Source organism: Heterodontus francisci, unplaced genomic scaffold (genome assembly GCF_036365525.1).
Source record: "Heterodontus francisci isolate sHetFra1 unplaced genomic scaffold, sHetFra1.hap1 HAP1_SCAFFOLD_1074, whole genome shotgun sequence".
NCBI lineage: Eukaryota > Metazoa > Chordata > Chondrichthyes > Heterodontiformes > Heterodontidae > Heterodontus > Heterodontus francisci.
In genome coordinates, this window is record NW_027142137.1 from 130,468 (window position 1) to 155,187 (window position 24,720).

The 24,720-nt window shown below is 53.9% G+C and overlaps 1 protein-coding gene across 1 annotated transcript; it reads left to right on the top strand.

Annotated features, from left to right (window-relative positions):
* The first annotated feature begins 846 nt into the window (after positions 1-846).
* LOC137366667 (progestin and adipoQ receptor family member 4-like) lies at positions 847-20,874 on the top strand. Its single transcript, XM_068028346.1, has 3 exons — positions 847-1,291; positions 18,069-18,287; positions 19,029-20,874. The coding sequence occupies exons 1-3, from the start codon at positions 1,126-1,128 to the stop codon at positions 19,460-19,462; spliced, it is 819 nt and encodes a 272-aa protein (XP_067884447.1). The 5' UTR covers positions 847-1,125; the 3' UTR covers positions 19,463-20,874.
* The last annotated feature ends 3,846 nt before the right edge of the window (positions 20,875-24,720 follow it).

Consider the following 24,720-nt stretch of genomic DNA (forward strand, 5'->3'; position numbering starts at 1 on the left):
TCATCTCAAGCCGACGCTCGATCCTGACAACCCACTGAGCAACGCCGCGGGATCCGCCAACAGCGCAGCTGCACGCCCCCTCCCCCACGTGGCTCCGTCACCCCTCCCCCCCACCCTGCCCCTCCTCCTCTGCACTTGATTGGTGCCCAACACTCCCCGGAGAAGAGAGAGAAAAAAAATCACAACCGCTGATAGGGCGCTGCGGCCCGCCGATTGCAGCGCAATTGGCCAATCACCGACGTCGGCCGCTTTCTCCCCACACCCCCCCCCCCCAACCACACCAATCCCCACACGCCACCACCCCCACGTGGGCGAGAGCAAGCGGCACGCCTCCTGCCCATTGGCCCGGCCGCCTCCCTCCCGTGCGCCGTGCCCGCCCGTCCATTGGCCGATTCCTGTCAGGCGGCCCGTTTGAACGGCCGTTGGTCTCGCGGCGGGAAGGAAAGGGAGGGAAAAGCGTGAGAGAGAGAGAGAGAGCGCGAGGTGGAGCAGGAGAGGGGGGCGTGGCCGTGGTGGTGGTGGGAAGGGGGGGGAGGAGGCGGAGCTGGAGGAGGGGGCGGGGCGACTGCGCGAGGGGGGGAAAGGGGCGGGGTTGGATTGGGGAGGGAGGGAGGGAGGGCGGGGCCGGAGAGGGTGGGTGGAGTCAACTTCCCCTTTTCCCCGCCCCCCTTCCTCCCTCCTCCGCCGGACATCCTGATAGGGAGAGGAGACGGGCCGCGCGCCGCGTCCGTGAGCGCGCTTTGGCGCGGGTGGGTGGGTGGGTGGGGGCGCGTGCGCGGTGGGGGGTGGGGGCGCGCGCGCGTGCGCGGTGGGGAGCGGGTCGCGCGCCGGCGGCGGGTCCTTTTTTTTTTCCCCCCATCTTCCGCCCAACGGCGACGCGCGACCGTTAAAATTTGAAACCGTTTCAAAAATTCCAAATAAAAACGGTCGCCAACCGTCAGGTTTTTTTTTCTCCCGGGGGGGGGGGGGGAACAAAAAAAAAAAGCAGATAAATTAAACCCCTGTTTATAAAAATATATATTTTTTTTTGAGGGGATTTTTATTTTGTTTTAAAGGGGGCGGGCGGGTTTGTTTGTTGCCGGGGAACAGAGGGTTTTGTTTCCTTTTTATTTTTCTTTCATCTCCATGGTGGTCCTGAACGGGCCTCAGCTCCTGGACTGGGCCAGCAGCCCCCCTCACCTCCAGTTTAACAAGTACGTGCTGACCGGCTACCGGCCCGTCTCGCCCCTCGGCGACTGCGTCCGCAGTCTCTTCTACCTCCACAACGAGCTCGGCAATATATACACGCACGGTGAGCGGGGGGGCGGGGCTTGGGGGAGGGGGCGGGGCTTGGGGTGGTGGGAGGCCTGGAGGGGGCGGGGCTTGGGGGTGGGGGCGGGGCTTGGTGGTGGTGGGAGGCCTGGAGGGGGCGGGGCTTGGGGGTGGGGGGCGGGGCGAGGGGTGGGGGGCGGGGCTTGGGGGTGGTGGGAGGCCTGGAGGGGGCGGGGCTTGGGGGTGGGGGCGGGGCTTGGGGGAGGGGGGAGGTGGTGGTGGGAGGCCTGGAGGGGGCGGGGCTTGGGGGCGGTGAGGTAAATGGGGGCGGGGCCCGAGGAGGAGGAGGAGGAGGGGTGTGGTGGGCGGTCTGGGGATTGGGGCCCCCCCCCCCCCCCCCCCCGCTTTGTGGGTATGGGGGCGGGGTCCGATGGTGTGTGTGTGTGTGTGTGTGTGAGGTTTGGGGGCGGGGCCTGTGTGTGGGGGGGATAGGGGCGGGGTCCGAGGGTGTGTGTTGTGTGTGAGGTCTGGGGGCGGGGCCCGTGTGGCGATAGGGGCGGGGTTTGGGAGGGGCGGGGTCTGAGTGTGTGTGTGAGGTCTGGGGGCGGGGCCCTTGTGGCGATAGGGGCGGGGTTTGGGAGGGGCGGGGTCTGAGTGTGTGTGTGAGGTCTGGGGGCGGGGCCTGGGTGGCGATAGGGGCGGGGTTTGGGAGGGGCGGGGTCCGAGTGTGTCTGTGTGTGTGGGGGGGGGTCTGGGGGTGGGGCCCCTGTGGGGATGGGGCGGGGCCTGAGGGGGGGAGGGAACTGAGACAGGAGTGGGGCTGAGGGGGAGGGGCTGAGAGAGGGGTCTGGGGGCGGGGCCCGTGTGGGGATGGGGCGGGGCCTGAGGGGGGGAGGGAACTGAGACAGGAGTGGGGCTGAGGGGGTTGGGGTGGGGCATGAGGGGGAGGGGCTGAGAGAGGGGTCTGGGGAGGGGGTGGGGTTTGTGGGGAAGGTGCAGGGTTGAGGGGGAAGGCCCCGAGGGGGGGGGGGGGGGAGATGCTTGGGGAGGTGGAGCAGTGCGGGGAGGGGAGGGGTGGGGCTGGGGGGGGGGGGAAATGAGAGGCTGGTCAGAGGATTGAATGAGAGGGCAGGGCCTGGCGAAAGGGGGCCGGACCTCTCCAGCGCCGCGTTGTCAGGTGTGAATTTCGTATGCATGTATGTTGCGCACAGCAAGATCCCGCAAGCTCAAGGTGGCGAGGAGCCCACTGGTCTGTTTCAGCGCCACCGATTCCCATCGCTCCGCCGTCGGCCGCCGTGCTTGCAGCTCCCCTGGGTGCTGTCTGCCGGCCATGTCCAGGACGCCTCTCAGTCGCGGGGTTGGGGTGGGGTGGGGGGGATCTTTTGTGGGATCTTGCTGCGCTCTGCCGTTAGCAGGGCTGTAGTGACAGTGATCAGTGGGTATTTGCCACTTTCCAGTCTGATAACTGCTTGCCTCGTGCTGTTCACCTATTAGCATGTTTACTGATCCCAGGCCTGATAGGTACTGACTGGGCAGAAAGGAACATACCTCCAGTATTGTTCCCGACTGCTTCGTTCTCTCTCTCTCCAACTCATTCTTCCTCTCTCTCTTACACTCTCCTTCTGTCTCGCTCATTCTCTCCGTGTCTAACTCCCTCTCCCCGTCTCTAACTGTTCCTCTATTCCTCTCTCTCTCTCTCTGTCCAACACATTCTTCCTCTCTCTTACATCTGTCTCGCTCATTCTCTCTGTGTCTAGCTCTTTCTCTCTCCTTGTCTCTCTCTAACTCTGCCTCTCCTTTTCGCTCTCTCTCTCTCTCTCTCCAACTCTTCCTCCCCCTTTCTGTCTCTCACTCTAACTTTCTCTTGTCTCTCTCTGTCTCTCTCTCTCTGTCCAACACATTCTTCCTCTCTCTTACATCTGTCTCGCTCATTCTCTCTGTGTCTAACTTTCTCCTTGTCTCTCTCCAACTCTGCCTCTCCTTTTCGCTTCTCGCTCTCTCTCTCTCTCCCCCAACTCTTCCTCCCTCTTTCTCTGTCTCTCACTCTAACGTTCTGTCCAACTTTCTCTTGTCCCTCTCTGTGTCAATCAAAATTCTTAGAGACAGACAGAGACAGAGTTCAACAGGGTAGATGCAGGATGGATGTTTTCCCCCGGCTGTGGCGGGGGGTGCGGGGAGTGAATGTCTGGGACCAGAGGACACAGTCTCAGAATAAGGGGGCAGGCCATTTAGGACTGAGATGAGGAGGAATTTCTTCACTCAGAGGCTGGTGAATCTTTGGAATTCTCTCCCCCAGAGAGCTGTGGAGGCCCAGTCGTTGAGAATGGTCAAGACTGAGATCGATAGATGTCTGGATGTTGAAGATATGAAAGAAAATGTGTACAGTTCAGTGAAGACTAGTGGCAGGTCAGAACATTAAAAAAAAACCAAAGGATTACTCAAAGAATAATGAGAGAGAAACAGTCATTTGGCAGTACGGAACTTGAGTGTTGCTGCAAATAGAGACATGTCGTCAAAGCTTTTCGTCTTGCACTCATCAGGACAATCCACAAGAATACCAATTGTCAGGGGAAAACGACAACAACTATAGTATAAAGTTGTTTTGTTTAAAGTTGTTGTTGCCCCTGACATTGGTATTCTTGCGGATTGTCCTGATGAGTGCAAGATGAAAATTTTCGACAACGTGCCTCTATTTTCAGCAATGAGAGAGAAATTAGACTACGAGAGAAAGCCAGATAGAAATATAAAAACAGATATTAGGAACTTCTACCAGTATTTAAAAAGGAAAAGTGTAAGTAAAGTGAGTGCTGGTCCTCTGGAGAGTGAGTCTGGGGAGTTAATAATGGAAAATAAGGAAGTGGCGGAGGAACTGAACAGATTTTTTTGCATCTGTCTTCGCTGTAGAGAATACGAATAACATCCCAGAAATAATTGTGAATCGAATTGAAAGGGAGGGGGGCACTTAACACAATTACCATCACCAGGGAAAGGGTACTGAGAAAAAGATTAGACCCAAAAGCTGACAAGTCCCGAGGTCCTGACGGACTTCATCCTAGGGTCTTGAAAGAAATGGCTGCTGAGATAGTGGATGCATTGGTTTTAGTTTTCCAAAATTCCCGAGATTCTGGAAAGGTCCCATCAGATTGGAAAACTTAACTCCGCTGTTTAAGAAAGGAGGGAGACAGAAAAGCAGCAAACTACAGGCCAGTTAACTGAACATCTGTCATAGGGGAAATGCTGGAATCTATTATTAAGGAGGCTATAGCAGGTCATTTAGAAAACCTCAATGCAATCAGGCAGAGGCAACATGGTTTTGTGAAAGGGAAATCGTGTTTGTCTAATTTATTAGAGTTCTTTGAGGAAGTAACAAGCAACATGGATAAAGGAGAACCTGTGGACTTGGTGTACTTGGATTTCCACAAGGCATTTGACAAGGTGTCACATCAAAGGTTACGACACAAAATAGGAGCCCATGGTGTAGGGGGTAACATTAGTGTGGATAGAGGATTGGTTAGCTAACAGAAAGTTGAACAGATTAGCATTGAAAGGGAGGAAGCATTAGTTGTTTTAGCGGGCTTAAAAGTGGATAAATCCCCAGGCCCAGATGAGATGTATCCCAGGCTGTTATGTGAAGCAAGGGAGGAGATAGCAGGGGCTCTGACACAAATTTTCAAAACCTCTCTGGCCACAGGAGAGGTACCAGAGGACTGGAGGACAGTGAATGTGGTACCATTATTCAAGAAGGGTAGCAGGGATAAACCAGGTAATTACAGGTCGGTGAGTCTAACATCAACGGTAGGGAAACTATTGGAAAAAATTCTGAGAGACAGGATTAATCTCCACTTGGAGAGGCAGGGATTAATCAGGGATAGTCAGCATGGCTTTGTCAGGGGGAGATCGTGTCTAACAAACTTGATTGAATTTTTTGAGACGGTGACTAGGTGTGTAGATGAGGGTAAAGCAGTTGATGTAATCTACATGGATTCAGTAAGGCTTTTGATAAGGTCCCGCATGGGAGATCGGTTAAGAAGGTAAGAACCCATGGGATCCAGGGCAATTTGGATCCAAAATTGGCTTAGTGACAGGAGGCAGAGGGTGATGGTCGAGGTTTGTTTTTGCGAGTGGAAGCCTGTGACCAGTGGTGTACCACAGGGATCGGTGCTGGGACCCTTGCTGTTTGTAGTGTACATTAATGATTCAGATGTGAATATAGGAGGTATGATCAGTAAGTTCACAGATGACACGAAAATTGGTGGTGTCGTAAATAGTGAGGAGGAAAGCCTTAGATTACAGGATGATATAGATGGGCTGGTAAGATGGGCGGAGCAGTGGCAAACGGAGTTTAATCCTGAGAAGTGTGAGGTGATGCATTTTGGGAGGACTAACAAGGCAAGGGAATATACAATGGATGGTCGGACTCTAGGAAGTACAGAGGGTCAGAGGGACCTTGGTGTACTTGTCCATAGATCACTGAAGGCAGCAGCACAGGTAGATAAGGTGGTTAGGAAGGCATATGGGATACTTGCCTTTATTAGCCGAGGCATAGAATATAAGAGCAGGGAGGTTATGATGGAGCTGTATAAAACACTAGTTAGACCACAGCTGGAGTACTGTGTACAGTTCTGGTCACCACACTATAGGAAGGATGTGATTGCACTGGAGAGGGTGCAGAGGAGATTCACCAGGATGTTGCCTGGGCTGGAGCATTTCAGCTATGGAGAGAGACTGAAAAGGCTCGGGTTGTTTTCCTTAGAGCAGAGAAGGCTGAGGGGGGACCTGATTGAGGTAAACAAAATTATGAGGGGCATTGATAGGATAGATAGGAGGAAACTTTTTCCCTTAGCGGAGGGGTCAATAACCAGGGGGTGTAGATTTAAAGGTAAGGGGCAGGAGGTTTAGAGGGGAGTTGAGGAAAGATTTTTTCACTCAGAGGGTGGTTGGAATCAGGGACGCACTGCCTGAAGAGGTGGTGGAGGCAGGAACCCTCACAACATTTAAGAAGTATTTAGATGAGCACTTGGAACCTCATAGCATACAGGGCTACGGGGCCAAGTGCAGGAATATGGGATTAGAACAGTTGGGTGCTGGATGGCCGGCACAGAGACGATGGGCCGAAGGGTCTGTTTCTGTGCTGTATAACTCTAAGACTCGCGGGAACAGAAAGTCGGCATCAATGGGTAGTTTTCAGGTTGGCACGCTGAGATGCAGAGGGATCTGGGTGTCTTAGTACACGAAACACAAAAAGTTAGTCTGCAGGCACAGCAAGTGATAATCGCAAGGTGAATGGAATATAAAAGTAGAGATGTTTTGCTACAGTTGTAGAGGCCATTGGTGAGACCACATCTAGAGTATTGTGTACAGTTTTGGTCTCCTTACTTAAGAAAGGATATAATTGTATTGGAAGCAGTTCAGCGAAGGTTCACTCAACTGATTCCTGGGATGAGTGAGTTCTCTGATGAGGAAAGGTTGGACAGGTTGGGTCTGCATTCATTGCAGTTACATAGGAATTAGGAGCAGGAGTCGGCCACTCGGCCCCTCAAGCCTGCTCCGCCATTCAATAAGTTCATGGGTGAACAGATTACTCCACATTTCCACCCACCCCTGATAACCTTCCACCCCACCCCCTTGATTATCAAGAAACAATCTACCTCTGCCTTAAAAAATATTCAAAGACTCTGATTCCACCACCTTTTGAGGAAGAGAATTCCAAAGACTCACGACCCTCTGAGAGAAAAAATTTCTCAACTCTGTCTTAAATGGGTGACCCCTTATTTTTAAACAGTGACCCCTAGTTCGAGATTCTCCCACAAGGGGAAACATCCTTTCCACATCCACCCTGTCAAGACCCCTCAGGATCTTATATGTTTCAATCAAGTCGCCTCTTACTCTTCTAAACTCCAGTGGATACAAGCCGAGCCCGTCCAACCTTTCCTCGTAAGACAACCCGCCCATTCCAGGTATTAGTCTCGTAAACCTTCTCTGTACTGCCTCCAACACATTTACATCCTTCCTTAAATAAGGAGAGCAGTACTCTACACAGTACTCCAGATGTGGTCTCACCAATGCACTGTTTTGCTGAAGCATAACCTCCCTACTTTTATATTCAATTCCCCTCGTGATAAATGATAACATTCTATTAGCTTTCCTAATTACCTGCTGTACCTGCATACTAACCTTTTGCGATTCATGTACTCAGACCCCCAGATCCCTCTGCATCTCAGAGCTCTGCAATCTCTCACCATTTTGATAATATGCTTCTTTTTTATTCTTCCTGCCAAAGTGGACAATTTCACTCTTTCCCACATTATAATCCATTTGCAAGGTCTTTGCCTACTCACTTAACCAATCTATATCCCTCTGTAGCCTCCTTATGTCCTCTTCACAACTTACTTTCCTACCTATCTTTGTATCATCATCAAATTTAGCAACCAGACCTTCGGTCCCTTCATCTAAGTCATTTACATAAATTTAAAAAGTTGAGGACTCAGCACTGATCCCATCACTCGTTACATCTTGCCAACCAGAAAATGACCCATTTATGCCTACTCTATGTTCCCTGTTAGACAGCCAATCTTCTATCCATGCCAATATGTTACCCCCTACACCATGAGCTTTTATTTTCTGCAATAACCTTTGATGTGGCACCTTATCAAATGCCTTCTAGAAATCTAAGTACAATACGTCCAGCGGTTCCCCTCTGTTCGAGGTGCGAGACAGGAACGACCGCCTGGAGATCTGAGACGGTCACACCAACCGAGCCCTGGCGACATTCAATGGGCACCAGCGGCCAGACAGGACCCTGCTGTTCCACACCAACTTTCTCGTCATTCACTTCCAGTCCGACCAGATACTCCACGCACAAGGATTCACCCTGCTTTTCAAAGGTTAGATACAGAGTAAAGCTCCCTCTAAACAGTTCCCATCAAACACTCCAGTACAGTACATCCACCGGTTCCCCTCTATCCACAGCACATGTAACTCCCTCAAAGAACTCCAATAAATTGGTTAAACACGATTTCCCTTTCACAAGACCATGTTGACTCTGCCTGATTACCTTGAATTTTTCTAACTGCCCTGCTATAACATCTTTAATAATAGCTTCTAATATTTTCCCTAAGACAGATGTTCGGCTATCTGGCCTGTAGTTTCCTGCTTTCTGTCTCCCTCCCTTTTTGAATAAAGGAGTTACATTCGCTATTTTCCAACCAAATGGAACCTTCCTCGAATCTAGGGAATTTTGGAAAATTAAAACCAACGCATCAACTTTCTCACAAGCCACATCTTTGAACACCCTCGGAGGAAGTCCATCAGGACCCGGGGACTTGTCAGCCCACAGCTCCAACAATTTGTTCAGTACCACTTCCCTGGTGATTGTAATTTTCTTGAACTGACAACCTACTGACTCAGAGGTGAGAGAGAGAGAGAGAGAGAGAGAGGGAGGGACACACTGAGCAAATGATGGGCCTATTACACACCTCTTGTCCTTTGAGTGTTTCCCAACAGGAGTTTCAAACACATTGCATCCTCTAACCTGTCTCTGAAGGGCACCTTAGCACAGTAAGTAGGGATTAATGTAAGTGTGCAGCTATATCCACCTCTGTTTCTCCACACAGCCTCCAGGGTTTGTGGCACAGCCTGTTAAGAGGTCACCATGGTGCATGACATGCCTCTCAGATTGTATCTTTCGCTGTCTCTCTTTCTCAGTCTCTGTCGCACTCACTATCGCTTTCTTTCCCTCTGCGTTTCGCGTCCTCCCTTCCTGTCTCACTCGCCGTCCTACTCTCTGTCTCTCTCTCTCGCTCTGTCTCAGTCTCTCTCTGACACTCTCTCTTGCTCTCACTCCCTGTCTCCCTCCCTGCCTCTCTGTCTCGCTCTCTCACTCCCCCCTCTCTCTCCCTCTCGCTCTCTCCCTCTCCCTCCCTCTCTGTCTCTCCCTCTCCCTCCCTCTCTGTCTGTCTCTCTCTCTCTCGCTCCCCCCTCTCTCTCCCTCCCTCTCTGTCTCTCTCTCGCGCCCCCCCTCTCTCTCCCTCTCCATCTCGCTCCCTCCCTCTGTCTCTCTCTCTCCCTCTCTGCCTCTCTCTCCCTCTCCCTCCCTCTCTATCTCTCCCTCTCCCTCCCTCTCTGTCTGTCTCTCTCTCTCTCGCTCCCCCCTCTCTCTCCCTCTCCATCTCGCTCCCTCCCTCTGTCTCTCTCTCTCCCTCTCTGTCTCTCTCTCGCTCCCCCCTCTCTCTCCCTCTCCCTCCCTCTCTGTCTCTCCCTCTCGCTCCCTCTCTCGCTCTCTCCCTCAACAACAGCTCGGGTTGTGTGTACCTACCCCACACAGACCGCGGCGGGCCAAGAAGGCAATTAGGGATGGGCAATAAAGGTTGGCCTGGTCAGCGATGCCAAAAATGAATACAAAAAAAAATCAGACAGTGCCAGTTACAGTAAAAATGTGGTGACTCATTTCACAGGCGTGTTATCAGACAAGGAAATGGGCGAGGTCTTAAATGAATATTTCTCATCCGTATTTAACATGGAGGTCATGGAAGCTAGTGAGTTCAAGGGAGGGAACAGCGATATCCTGGAGCATATCAACATTACAAAGGAGGAGGTGTTGGAGGTTTTGAAGCACATTAAGGTGGATAAATCCCCAGGGCCTGACCAGGTGTATCCTAGGATGCTATGGGAAGCAAGGGAGGAGATTGCTGGGGCCTTGGCAGAGATTTTTGTATCATCATTAGTCACGGGTGAGATACTGGAAGACTGGAGGATAGCTAATGTTGTGCCTTTATTTAAGAAGGGCAGCAGGGATAAGCCAGGGAACTACAGGCCGGTGAGCCTTACATCAGTGGTGGAAAAGTTATTGGAAGGGATTCTGAGAGACAGGATTTGTATGCATTTGGAAAGGCGAGGTCTGATTAGAGACAGTCAGCATGGTTTTGTGCGTGGGATTCATGTCTCACGAATTTGATTGAGTTTTTCGAGGAGGTGACCAAGAGGATTGACGAGGACAGGGCGATGGACGTTGTCTACATGGACTTTAGCAAGGCCTTTGACAAGGTCCCACATGGTAGGCTGGTCCAGAAGGTTCGAACACATGGGATCCAGGGTGAGCTAGCAAATTGGATACAAAATTGGCTTGGTGATAGGAGGCAGAGGGTGGTAATGGACGGTTGTTTTTCAGATTGGAGGCCGGTGACCAGTGGTGTGCCGCAGGGATCAGTGCTGGGCCCTCTGTTGTTGGTCATATATATTAATCATTTGGATGTGAAAGTAAGGGGCATGATTAGTAAGTTTGCAGATGACACCAAAATTGGTGGTATAGTGGACAGTGAAGAAGGTTGTCTAAGGTTACAACAGGATATAGATCAACTGGGAAAGTGGGCAAGGGATTGGCAAATGGAAGTTAACGCAGACAAGTGCGAAGTGAAGCATTTTGGGACGTTAAACCAGGGCAGGAAGTATACAGTGAATGGCAGGGTCCTGGGGAGTGTTATTGAGCAGAGAGACCTTGGGGTGCGAGTACATAGTTCCCTGAAAGTGCAACACAGGTAGACAGGGTGGTGAAGAAGGCGTATGGCATGCTTGCCTTCATCGGCTGAGACATTGAGTACAAGAGTTGGGACGTCATGTTACAGTTGTACATAACGTTGGTTAGGCCGCATTTGGAGTACAGTGTACAATTTCACCGCACTACAGGAAAGATGTGATTAAGCTAGAGAGGGTGCAGAAAAGATTCACAAGGATGTTGCCTGGTTTGGAGGGCTTGAGTTATAAAGAGAGATTGGATAGGCTGGGGTCTGTTTTCCCTGGAGCGAAGGAGGCTGAGAGGGGACATGATAGAGGTATATAAAATTATGAGAGGCATAGACAGGGTAGATAGCCAGAGTCTGTTTCCCATGGTAGGGGTGACTAAAACCAGAGGGCATAGATTTAAGGTGAGAGGGAGGAGGTTTAAAGGGGATCAAAGGGGTAAATTTTTCACACAAAGAATAGTGAGTATCTGGAATGAGCTGCCTGAGGAGGTGGTGGAGGCAGGAACAGTAGCGACATTTAAGAGGCACCTGGACAGGTACTTGAATGAGCAAGGCACAGAGGGATATGGAGTTAATGCAGGCAGGTGGGATTAGTATAGATAGGCATTATGGTCGGCATGGACGCGGAGGGCCGAAGGGCCTGTTTCTATGCTGTACAACTCTGTGACTCTAATTCCAGAGCTCAGGGCCCCAGTCAGCTGAAGACACCTTAACTCCACCTGAGAAATAGAGTCACCTCAACAGTCAGGCTCCCTCAAAAGTATCTTTCATCATCTTTAGCGGTTCCACAATCTCAGCCATCGGCGCTCTCTCCATCACTTTCCCCTCCTTGTTCTTTCTCGTGGCATTATTCTGCCCCGAGAAGGTTAAGGGGAGATTTAATCAAGGCGTTCAAAATTGCAAAGAGTTTCGGCGGAGTAAATAAGGAGTAACTGTTTCCAGTGGCAGGAGGGTCGGTAACCAAAAGGGACACGGATTGACTGCGACTGGGGACAGAACCAGAGGCGACACGTGGAAACCTTTTTTTTTTTAACGTGGCGCGTTGTTTTGACCTGGAACGTGCCGCAGCAGATTCAATAGTAACTTTCAGAAGGGGGAATCGGAGAAATACTGGAAAGGGGGAATAATTTACAGGGATACGGGGGGAAAGAGCGCAGGGGGTTGGGGGGGTGTGGTGGGGTTAGTGGGATTAATTGGATTGCCGCTGTTCACTTAATTCTTTCATGGGATGTGGGCGTCGCTGGCTAGGCCAGCGTTTATTGCCCATCCCTAATCGCCCTCGGGAAGGTGGTGGTGAGCTGCCTTCTTGAACCGCTGCAGTCCGTGTGGGGTAGGCACACCCAGAGTGCGGTGAGGAAGGGAGTTCCCGGATTTTGACCCAGCGACAGTGAAGGAACGGCCGATACAGTTCCAAGTCAGGAAGGCGCGCGGCTCGGAGGGGAACCTGCAGGCGGTGGTGTTCCCCCTGCGTCTGCTTGCCCTTGACCTTCCAGTTGGTAGAGGCCGTGGGTTTGGGCGGCGCTGTCGAAGGAGCCTTGGTGAGTTGCTGCAGTGCAGCTTGCAGGTGGCACGCACTGCTGCCACTGTGCGCCGGCGGCGGAGGGAGCGAATGTTGAAGGTGGTGGGCGGGGTGCCGATCAAGCGGGCTGCTTTGTCCCGGATGGGGTCAAGCTTCCCGAGTGTGGTCGGAGCCGCTCCCACCCAGGCCCCCGACTCCTTGCTGGTGGTTCTTTCGAAGGCCAGAACTGACGCGGCCTCTTCCTTCTGCCCAGGCGGGCAATGGGATTTTTCCTTAAAAGGAAGCACAGCCAAGTAATGTCACCACCCCGCCCCCCCTCCGCCACGCAAGCTGCTATAAGCCCTGCCATCTGTCGTAGAAGCTTCACCTTGTCAGGACTTAGGAAAAGGCAGCCTTTGGGACTGATCGGATTACCTGCCTTGAGCTCATCATGCAATGACATTAGCTGACTCCTCTGACCTACATCCGCCATAGGTCTCAGACAACGGCATTCAGCGCCCCCCCGCCCCTCCCCCCCACCCCTCTTGTCAAATGCGCGGAATCTGCACCCTCGATATATGCAAGTTGGTGCATTTTGTAACGAGGAATGTGGAGCCAAAGATTCCTTGGGAATTAGGGGTCTCAGCGAGCTACAGGAGCAGAGAGATCTCAGAGATACACAGTCACAAATCACTAAAGGGAGTGACGCACTGTGTACAGTTCCGGTCTCCGTATCCCACGGTTAGACCACACTCGGAGCACTGCGTACAGTTCCGGTCTCCATATCCCTCGGTTAGACCACACTCGGAGCACTGCGCACAGTTCCGGTCTCCGTATCCCTCGGTTAGACCACACTCGGAGAACTGTGTACAGTTCCGGTCTCCATATCCCACGGTTAGACCACACTCGGAGCACTGCGTACAGTTCCGGTCTCCATATCCCTCGGTTAGACCACACTCGGAGCACTGCGCACAGTTCCGGTCTCCATATCCCTCGGTTAGACCACACTCGGAGCACTGCGCACAGTTCCGGTCTCCGTATCCCTCAGTTAGACCACACTCGGAGCACTGCGTACAGTTCCGGTCTCCATATCCCTCGGTTAGACCACACTCGGAGCACTGCGTACAGTTCCGGTCTCCGTATCCCTCGGTCAGGCCACACTTTTTTTATTCATTCATGGGATGTGGGCATCACTGGCCAGGCCAGCATTTATTGCCCATCCCTAATTGCCCCTTGAGAAGGTGGTGGTGAGCTGTCTTCTTGAACCGCTGCAGTCCGTGTGGGGTAGGTACACCCAGAGTGCTGTTAGGAAGGGAGTTCCAGGATTTTGACCCAGCGACAGTGAAGGAACGGCCGATATAGTTCCAAGTCAGGATGGTATGTGACTCGGAGGGGAACTTGCAGGTGGTGGTGTTCCCAAGTGTCTGCTGCCCTTGTCCTTCTAGTTGGCAGAGGTCACGGGTTTGGAAGGTGCTGTCTAAAGAGCCTTGGTGCATTGCTGCAGTGCATCTTGTAGATGGTACACACTGCTGCCACTGTACGTCGGTGGTGGAGGGAGTGAATGTTTGTGGATGGGGTGCCAATCAAATGGGCTGCTTTGTCCTGGATGGTGTCGAGCTTCTTGAGTGTTGTTGGAGCTGCACCCATCCAGGCAAGTGGAGAGTATTCCATCACACTCCTGACTGTGCCCTGTAGATGGTGGACAGGCTTTGGGGAGTCAGGAGGTGGGTTACTCGCTGCAGAATTCCCAGCCTCTGACCTGCTCTTGTAGCCACGGTATTTATATGGCTGGTCCAGTTCAGTTTCTGGTCAATGGTAACCCCCAGGATGTTGATAGTGGGGGATTCAGCGATGGTAATGCCATTGAATATCAAGGGGAGATGGTTAGATTCTCTCTTGTTGGAGATGGTCATTGCCTGGCACTTGTGTGGTGCGAATGTTACTTGCCACTTATCAGCCCAAGCCTGGATATTGTCCAAGTCTTGCTGCATTTCTACACGGACTGCTTCAGTATCTGGAGTCGCGAATGGTGCTGAACATTGTGCAATCATCAGCGAACATCCCCACTTCTGACCTTATGATTGAAGGAAGGTCATTGATGAAGCAGCTGAAGATGGTTGGGCCGAGGACTCTACCCTGAGGAACTCCTGCAGTGATGTCCTGGAGCTCAGATGATTGACCTCCAACAACCACAACCATCTTCCTTTGCGCTCGGTATGACTCCAACCAGTGGAGGGTTTTCCCCCTGATTCCCATTGACCTCAGTTTTGCTCGGGCTCCTTGATGCCATACTCGGTCAAATGCTGCCTTGATGTCAAGGGCAGTCACTCTCACCTCACCTCTGGAGTTCAGCTCTTTTGTCCATGTTTGAACCAAGGCTGTAATGAGGTCAGGAGCTGAGTGGCCCTGGCAGAACCCAAACTGAGCATCACTGAGCAGGTTATTGCTAAGCAAGTGCTGCTTGATGGCACTGTTGATGACCCCTTCCATCACTTTACTGATGATTGAGAGTAGACTGATGGGGAGGTAATTGGCCGGGTTGGACTTGTCCTGCTTTTTGTGTACAGGACATACCTGGGTAATTTTACACATTGCAGGGTAGATGCCAGTGTTGTAGCTGTACTGGAACAGCTTGGCTAGGGGTGCAGCAAGTTCTGGAGCACAGGTCTTCAGTACTATTGCCGGAATATTGTCAGGGCCCATAGCCTCTGCAGTATCCAGGGCCTTCAGTCGTTTCTTGATATCACGTGGAGTGAATCGAATTGGCTGAAGTCTGGCATCTGTGATGCTGGGGACTTCAGGAGGAGGCCGAGATGGATCATCAACTCGGCACTTCTGGCTGAAGATTGTTGCAAATGCTTCAGCCTTATCTTTCACACTGATGTGCTGGGCTCCCCCATCATTGAGGATGGGGATATTTGTAGAGCCACCTCCTCCAGTTAGTTGTTTAATTGTCCACCACCATTCACAGCTGGATGTGGCAGGAACTGCAGAGCTTAGATCTGATCCGTTGGTTATGGGATCGCTTAGCTCTGTCTATCGTGTGCTGCTTACGCAGTTTGGCACGCAGATAGTCCTGGGTTCTAGCTTCACTAGGTTGACACCTCATTTTGAGGTATGCCTGGTGCTGCTCCTGGCATGCCCTCCTGCACTCTTCATTGAACCAGGGTTGGTCTCCCGGCTTGATGGTAATGGTAGAGTGGGGGATATGCCGGGCCATGAGATTACAGATTGTGGTTGAGTTCAATTCTGCTGCTGCTGATGGCCCACAGCACCTCATGGATGCCCAGTTTTGCATTGCTAGATCTGTTCGAAATCTATCCCATTTAGCACGGTGATAGTGCCACACAACACGATGGAGGGTATCCTCAATGTGAAGGCAGGAATTTGTCTCCACAAGGACTGTGGGGTGGTCACTCCGACCAATACTGTCATGGACAGATGCAGCTGCGGCAGGCAGATGGGTGAGGACGAGGTCAAGTATGTTTTCCCCTCTTGGTTCCCTCACCACCTGCTGCATACCCAGTCTAGCAGATATGTCCTTTAGGACTCGGCCAGCTCGGTCAGTAGTGGTGCTACCGAGCCACTCTTGGTGATGGACATTGAAGTCCCCCACCCAGAGTCCATTCTGTGCCCTCGCCACCCTCAGTGCTTCCTCCAAGTGCTGTTCAACATGGAGGAGTACTGACTCAGCTGAGGGAGGGCAGTAGGTGGTAATCAGTAGGAGGTTTCCTTGTCCATGTTTGACCTGATACCATGAGGCTTCATGAGGTCCGGAGTCGATGTTGAGGACTCCCAGGGCAACTCCCTCCTGACTGTATACCACTGTGCCACCACCTCTGCTGGGTCTGTCCTGCCGGTGGGACAGGACATACCCGGGGATGGTGATGGCAGTGTCTGGGACATTGTCTGTAAGGTTTGATTCCGTGAGTATGACTATGTCAGGCTGTTGCTTGACTAGTCTGTGGGACAGCTCTCCCAACTTTGGCACAAGCCCCCAGATGTTCGTAAGGAGGACTTTGCAGGGTCGACAGGGCTGGGTTTGCCGTCGTCGTTTCCGGTGCCTAGGTCGATGCCCGGTAGTCCGTCCGGTTTCATTCCTTTCTATTGACTTCGTAGCGGTGAGATACAACTGAGTGGCTTGCTCGGCCATTTCAGAGAGCATGTAAGAGTCAACCAAATTGCTGTGGGTCTGGAGTCACATGTAGGCCAGACCAGGTAAGGACAGCAGATTTCCTTCCCTAAAGGACATTAGTGAACCAGATGGGTTCTTACAACAATTGACAATGGTTTCATGGCCATCTGGGTACTGCCTGTGTGGAGTTTGCAAGTTCTCCCTGTGTCTGCGTGGGTTTCCTCCCAAAAGCCAAAAGACTTGCAGGTTGGTAGGTAAATTGGCCATTATAAATTGCCCCTAGAGGAGGTAGGTGGTAGGAGAATATAGGGACAGTTGGGGATGTGGTAGGAATATGGGATTAGTGTAGGATTAGTATAAATGGGTGGTTGATGGTCGGCACAGACTCAGTGGGCCGAAGGGCCTGTTTCAGTGCTGTATCTCGAAATAAAATAAAACAAATTAATCATTCGACTAGCTTTTAATTCCAGATTTATTAATTGAATTCAAATTCCACCTTCTGCTGTGTTGGGATTTGAACCCCCTATCTCTGGGTTACTCATCCACTGCGGCACCGCCTCCCCTTGGTGCACTGTGTACAGTTCCGGTCTCCATATCCCTCAGTTAGACCGCACTCAGAGCACTGTGTACAGTTCCGGTCTCCATATCCCTCGGTTAGACCGCACTCAGAGCACTGTGTACAGTTCCTGTCTCCATATCCCTCGGTTAGACCGCACTCAGAGCACTGTGTACAGTTCCGGTCTCCATATCCCTCAGTTAGACCGCACTCAGAGCACTGTGTACAGTTCCGGTCTCCATATCCCTCAGTTAGACCGCACTCAGAGCACTGTGTACAGTTCTGGTCTCCAAATCCCTCGGTTAGACCGCACTTGGAGCACTGTGCCCAGTTCCGGTCTCCGTATCCCTCGGTTAGACCGCACTTGGAGCACTCTGCCCAGTTCCGGTCTCCATATCCCTCGGTTAGACCACACTCGGTGCACTGTGCCCAGTTCCGGTCTCCATATCCCTCGGTTAGACCACACTCGGAGCACTGTGCACAGTTCCGGTCTCCATATCCCTCGGTTAGACCACACTCGGAGCACTGTGTACAGTTCCGGTCTCCATATCCCTCGGTTAGACCACACTCGGAGCACTGTGTACAGTTCCGGTCTCCATATCCCTCGGTTAGACCACACTCGGAGCACTGTGCACAGTTCCGGTCTCCATATCCCTCGGTTAGACCACACTCGGAGCACTGTGCACAGTTCCGGTCTCCATATCCCTCGGTTAGACCACACTCGGAGCACTGTGTACAGTTCCGGTCTCCATATCCCTCGGTTAGACCACACTCGGAGCACTGTGTACAGTTCCGGTCTCCATATCCCTCGGTTAGACCACACTTGGAGCACTGTGCACAGTTGTGGCTCGGCGGGGGAGTTGGGGGTTAGCACTCTCCCCTCTGCGTCAGGGGCTTTTGTGTTTGAGCCGTACTACAGTGGGTTTTCCATTGAGGGGAGCGGGGGGGGGTTGTCATTGGGGAGCGGTATCTTATCAGGTCGGAGTGGGGAGAACGCGCCGAAGGGGTAATAGTTTGGTTGGGGCGGGAAGGAATGTGTAGGCTTGCTCCCGTTGCCTCCTGGGCCCCAGCCGGTGAATTGACGCGGCCTGCTCCTCTCCTCTCCCGCAGGGATCCCGCTCCTGTTCTTCCTGTTCCTGCTGCCGCTGGCCATCCCCTGGTCGCAGATCACCGTGCCGTGGCTGGCCGTGGCCCACTACCTCGCCTGCGTCTCGCCCCAGCTTGGCAGCGTGCTCTACCACCTCTTCATGAACCATGAGGGCGGGGCACCCATCTACCACACCCTACTCATGCTGGACATGTGCGGAATCTGCATGATCAACACCCTGGGTGAGTAAGGGCCTCTGCCGCGACAGACCGAGGGGAGAGAAACAGAGACGGAGGGAGAGAGAGAGACACAAAGAGGGAGAGATGGAACTAGAGGGCGACAGACTGAGGGAGAGAGAGACAGAGAGGGAGAGAGACAGAGAGGGAGAGAGACAGAGAGGGACACAGAGAGAGAGACACAAATAGGGAGACACGGAACAAGAGGGCAACAGAGCGAGGGAGGAGAGAGAGACAGAGGGAGAGATGGAACTAGAGGGCGACAGACTGAGGGGAGAGGGAGACAGAGAGGGAGAGAGAGAGAGAGAGACAGAGACACACACAAAGAGGGAGAGATGGAACGAGAGGGCGACAGACTGAGGGAATAGAGAGAGAGATGGAGGGAGAGAGACAGAGACACACACAAAGAGGGAGAGATGGAACTAGAGGGCGACAGACGGAGGGAGAGAGAGACAGACAGACAGAGAGGGAGAGAGAGACACAAAGAGGGAGAGATGGAACTAGAGGGCGACAGACGGAGGGAGAGAGAGACAGACAGACAGAGAGGGAGAGAGAGACACAAATAGGGAGAGACGGAACAAGAGGGCAACAGACCGAGGTAGGTGAGAGAGAGAGAGACCGAGGGAGGAGAGAGAGAGATGAGAGTGTAACAGACAGGGTTGTGGCTCCGTGTTGCGGGCACTCTGCCTGTCTCCTTGTGCCCCGCTGCCTGTACTGAGTGTGTGTTCTCTGCCCATCCTCCCACAGGGGCTCTGCCCATCATCTACTGTACCCTGCTGTGTTACCCCTCACTGCGGACTGTCGCCATCCTGGCCTACATCTTCCTCTCCTCCTACGTCATCTACTGCGCCGTCAGCGCCCAGAGCAACGTCACCCGGCTGCAGTCCTTCGCCTGGCAGGCCTGCTACCGATTCTGCTTCTTCTACCTGCGCTGGATTGACGTGGGGGCGGGCAGCCCCACCTCCCTCCGCAGCTACCTGGTGATGGACGTGCTGGCCATTCTGGGCGGCTTCATCAACATCATCCGCGTTCCCGAGCGCTGGAAGCCCGGCACCTTCGACTACTGCTGCAACAGTCACCAGATTATGCATGTGCTGGTGGTGGGGAGCATCCTCTACCTGCACTGGGGGGTGCTGGATGACCTGGCTTGGATTAGTCACCCTCGCTGCCCATCAGAATGACCTTCTTCACTCTCTCCCCTTCTGTCTCTGCATCCTTCTCTCTCCCCCTCTCTCTGTACGTCTCCCTCCCTCTCCCCCTCTGTATCCCTCTCTGTGCGTCTCCCTCCCTCTCCCCTTCTGTATCCCTCTCTCTGTACATCTCCCCGTCTCTGCATCCATCTCCCTCCCCTCTCCTCCTCTGTACCCCTCTCTCTGTGCGTCTCCCTCCCTCTCCCCCTCTGTATCCCTCTCTCTGTACATCTCCCTCCCCTCTCTTTCTCTGTATCCCTCTCTGTACATCTCTCACCCTCTGTCTCTGCATCTGTCTCCCTCTCCCCCTCGGCATCCCTCTCTCTATATCTCCCTCCCTTTCCCCCTCTGTCTCTGCATCCGTCTCCCTCCCTCTCCTCTTTCTCTCCCTGTATCCGTCTCCCTCCCTCCCCCTTCCCTCTCCTTTTTCTCGATTTCCCTCCCTCACGCTTGCTCTACATCTTCCTCCCCGTCTCTCTCCTTCCCCTTCTCTCTGTATCTTCCTCCCTCCTCTCCTGCCCCCTTCCATCTTCCTCCCTCCCTCACCTTTCTCTTTTTCTGAATCTTCCTCTCCCTCCATTCCTGCCTCTCCCTCTCCCTCCGTCTCCTCCTCCCCCACATCCTCCAGCCGAAGTCAGGGTTTGTTTACCTCCTGCGAAGGGCCCAGCCCTCATGCTGCTCCTCCGGTAGTGAACAGTCGAACACGTACCCCCACCGCACTGCAATCAATAAGAGACAAGTGCGGCTGTGTGCACCGGACGGCCGCAGCGGGGAGAGGGTGTGCGGAGGGGCCCGGCCGCAAAACTCGGCCCCCCCCTCGCTTACCCCGACTTCACCCGTAACCTTTCCGAAATGCAGCCAAGTGCAATATTTAAGGGCTTTTCACAAGAGCAGATCAAACACAAAAGAAATGACAAAAAAAAAAAGAGACAAGAATGGAACGATGCTACATTCACGCCCCGAGGAGACACCCACGAGAAACTGGAAAACTTTTGTCTTTTTGATATAGAGAAAAAAAAGTCTTGTATTTTGAACTGTCCCTCAGCTGCGTCGCGGGTTCTCGACCAGAATCTGGACAAATCCCCGGGACCTCCCCAACACGTCCCCAAAAACTCCCAGTCGCCCGCACGGTGACCCTGCCTCGCGCACCCCGCCACCTCAGACAGTATGCTTCCACTCCCCCCCCGGATCCACTCAAAGAGGGAGGCGACAGCGCAGACATGTTTCAGAAACTTAAAACAGCCAACCCCCTTCCCTCTTGCTCCCCCCACCCCCAGCAATACATCAGAATAAGCGGGCTGGCAAGATGGCATGGAAGGGTTGGGTCGATGGATGGGTGTTTGCTGGGCGGGCGGGCTCCTTCACCAGCAGCCCCTCCACTTTCCCGCTCGGGAGCACGGGGGGGGGGTGGGGGGGGGGGACGACGCTCACGACCAAATCGAGGGAGCGGGTTGGTTCCGCGACTTCTCTCCGTTTCCCCTCCCATCCGCAGCCCCAGGGAGTTTGGGAAAGAGCGGGTCTTGCGCGTAAGCCCCGAATCGGGGTGAGGGCAGGGCGGGGTTCAAAGCTCGTCGTCAGCCCAGCGGGACCAGTCAGTCACCGTCAGCCCTCCGGCGTTGCAATAAGCAGGCCTGTGCCACGGGGGAGGGGGGGGGGGGGGGTGCAGAGGGGGGCGAGCCGGACAGGAGTGGGGCACGGGGCAAGAGGGGCCACAGCCTCCTGCGCGCACTCTCTCCCCACCCCACCCACCTTCCCCTCACCATCTCATTCCTGTCTGTCGGGTTACGGACCAGATCTCACGGCACACACACACACAAGCCGCTCCCGCTCCCCAAACTTCTCGGCTCTCGACGAGCCCACCGAGTCGGGCGACTGGACACTTCGTCGGCAGATACCGAAATGTTTACGGACCCGAAGGGATTTCAATAAATTTTAATATCGATTTCACTTCAGCCGCCCCTCTGCGCCCAGAGGGCGAGGCTCCCGACTGCACTGGTCTGATTGTTTACTTGTTTAAGGAGCAGCTCGTGAGCAGAGATATCTAACTCCCGTACTGTACCTGTCCTGGGGAGTGTTTGATGGGGACAGTGTAGAAGGAGATTTACTCTGTATCTAACCCCCCGTACTGTACCTGTCCTGGGAGTGTTTGATGGGGGACAGTGTAGAGGGAGCTTTACTCTGTATCTAACCCCCGTACTGTACCTGTCCTGGGAGTGTTTGATGGGGGACAGTGTAGAGGGAGCTTTACTCTGTATCTAACCCCCGTACTGTACCTGTCCTGGGGACTGTTTGATGGGGACAGTGTAGAGGGAGCTTTACTCTGTATCTAACCCCCCGTACTGTACCTGTCCTGGGAGTGTTTGATGGGGACAGTGTAGAGGGAGCTTTACTCTGTATCTAACCCCCGTACTGTACCTGTCCTGGGAGTGTTTGATGGGGGACAGTGTAGAGGGAGCTTTACTCTGTATCTAACCCCCGTACTGTACCTGTCCTGGGGACTGTTTGATGGGGGACAGTGTAGAAGGAGATTTACTCTGTATCTAACCCCCCGTACTGTACCTGTCCTGGGAGTGTTTGATGGGGACAGTGTAGAGGGAGCTTTACTCTGTATCTAACCCCCGTACTGTACCTGTCCTGGGGACTGTTTGATGGGGGACAGTGTAGAAGGAGATTTACTCTGTATCTAACCCCCCGTACTGTACCTGTCCTGGGAGTGTTTGATGGGGACAGTGTAGAGGGAGCTTTACTCTGTATCTAACCCCCGTACTGTACCTGTCCTGGGAGTGTTTGATGGGGGACAGTGTAGAGGGAGCTTTACTCTGTATCTAACCCCCGTACTGTACCTGTCCTGGGGACTGTTTGATGGGGACAGTGTAGAGGGAGCTTTACTCTGTATCTAACCCCCGTACTGCACCTGTCCTGGGGAGTGTTTGATGGGGACAGTGTAGAGGGAGCTTTACTCTGTATCTAACCCCCGTACTGTACCTGTCCTGGGAGTGTTTGATGGTGACAGTGTAGAGGGAGCTTTACTCTGTATCTAACCCCCGTACTGTACCTGTCCTGGGAGTGTTTGATGGGGACAGTGTAGAGGGAGCTTTACTCTGTATCTAACCCCCGTACTGTACCTGTCCTGGGAGTGTTTGATGGGGACAGTGTAGAGGGAGCTTTACTCTGTATCTAACCCCCGTACTGTACCTGTCCTGGGAGTGTTTGATGGGGGACAGTGTAGAGGGAGCTTTACTCTGTATCTAACCCCCGTACTGTACCTGTCCTGGGAGTGTTTGATGGGGGACAGTGTAGAGGGAGCTTTACTCTGTATCTAACCCCCGTGCTGTCCCTGCTCTCTCAGAGCAGGCAAGCGCCCGGGCTCCACACTTGGCACAGGCTGAGGTAGAAGCACTGATGCAGTGTTTGCGGAGGTCGGAGAGCCTGAAATCTGCATCATTACTGATGAGACGTACTCACTCCTGGGGCTGTTGCAGAAAGGGCAGCCCTGCTGAACCGTGAGCCGATGGGTCTGATTGTTCCTGCGAGGGAGAGGTCGGAGGAGTGAGAGACAGAGATAACGAATAACAGCACCCGATTCCCCAGCACAGTGAGGCCAAGTGACGCAGCATCGCAAGAGTCGAGAAAAGCGGACAGAGGCCTTTGCTTATAAAATGGCGCGGAAATGATTTATTTGTACAATTACATCTATTTACACAAGTTTAGCCCAGAAAGCAATGCTGCCCGTCGTCCAAACGGGCGTGGGAGGTCGCTGGCTGCCTCGGGCACCTGCGGAGGGCACAGGACCAGACCATCTGGTCTGGAGGAAGGGGGAAGGGATGAGGACAGACAGAGACCGGGGGGGGGAGAACTCAGAGGAGGGGGGAGGAGGACACCGAGGAGTGGGGCGGACACCGAGGAGTGGGGCAGGCACAGAGAGGACTGGGTCCCTGTTAATGCTATGTGGATCTTTGCACCCTCTCCACAGAGAGACGCTACTTAGAGTCTGTGTGTGGCAGTGGCCTCACCCGCAGTCAGCCCCATACACCCAGTCACGGGTGCCGCCCTTCCTCCCAGCACCCAATGCCCTGAGAATGCCATGTTCCCCGCAACGCCCCCCCCCCAGCGCCCATCACCCACAGAGCCCTCTCCCGCCCCCACCCTCCACTTGTTAACGCTGCCTACCTATTCCCCTCTTTGATCCCAGATCAAACCCTCCCGTCTCTACCCGCCGACACAAACATCACTGACACCTGGAACTCCCTCAGTACTGACCTTCCGACAGTGCGGCGCTCCCTCAGTACTGACCCTCCGACAGTGCGGCACTCCCTCAGTACTGACCCTCCGACAGTGCGGCGCTCCCTCAGTACTGACCCTCCGACAGTACGGCACTCCCTCAGTACTGACCCTCCGACAGTGCGGCGCTCCCTCAGTACTGACCCTCCGACAGTGCGGCGCTCCCTCAGTACTGACCTTCCGACAGTGCGGCACTCCCTCAGTACTGACCCTCCGACAGTGCGGCACTCCCTCAGTACTGACCCTCCGACAGTGCGGCACTCCCTCAGTACTGACCCTCCGACAGTGCGGCGCTCCCTCAGTCCTGACCCTCCCACAGCGCGGCCCTCCCTCAGTACTGACCCTCCCACAGCGCGAGACTCCCTCAGTGCTGACCCTGCCACAGCGCGACACTCCCTCAGTGCTGACCCTCCCACAGCGCTGTGCTCCCTCAGCACCGGCGACAAGTGAGTGTCGGCCTGGGATTACAGGGCTCGAGCCGGTGAACTTCTGACTCGGGGTCGGGGGGTGGGGTGGGGGGAACCAAGCCGAGCTGAGAATCCCAAAGCCTCAGCCTGTGCGACCGGGGACCCTCCCCCCACGTCCTTCGGCGTGTCCCGTACTGAGCCCACCCCATTCAGACACCCTCCCTGCCTTTGGCCCCAATACCGGATACTAAACAGCGACAAAAGATCCCCAAAATCGCTCCCCGCGGACCTCACTACCGTCCGTGGGAGTGGGGTGAAATGAGGACCAGGTGGGGGGTCTCCTCTCTCCCCCTCCCCTCAATACAGGGAAGGGAGATCACTCTCCGGTACCCCTCGCGAACGGAATACTCCCGTTGCAGTCATCTCCCCACCGCGTCGGAAACACACTCTCCTCCCTCGCCCGCCCAAATCCCCGGCTCCCGGCCCTGCCGACACCATTCAGCCACCGGTGAAACCTCCTCGTGACTGCGCGCACACAAAACCCCAACGAGAAAAAAAAAA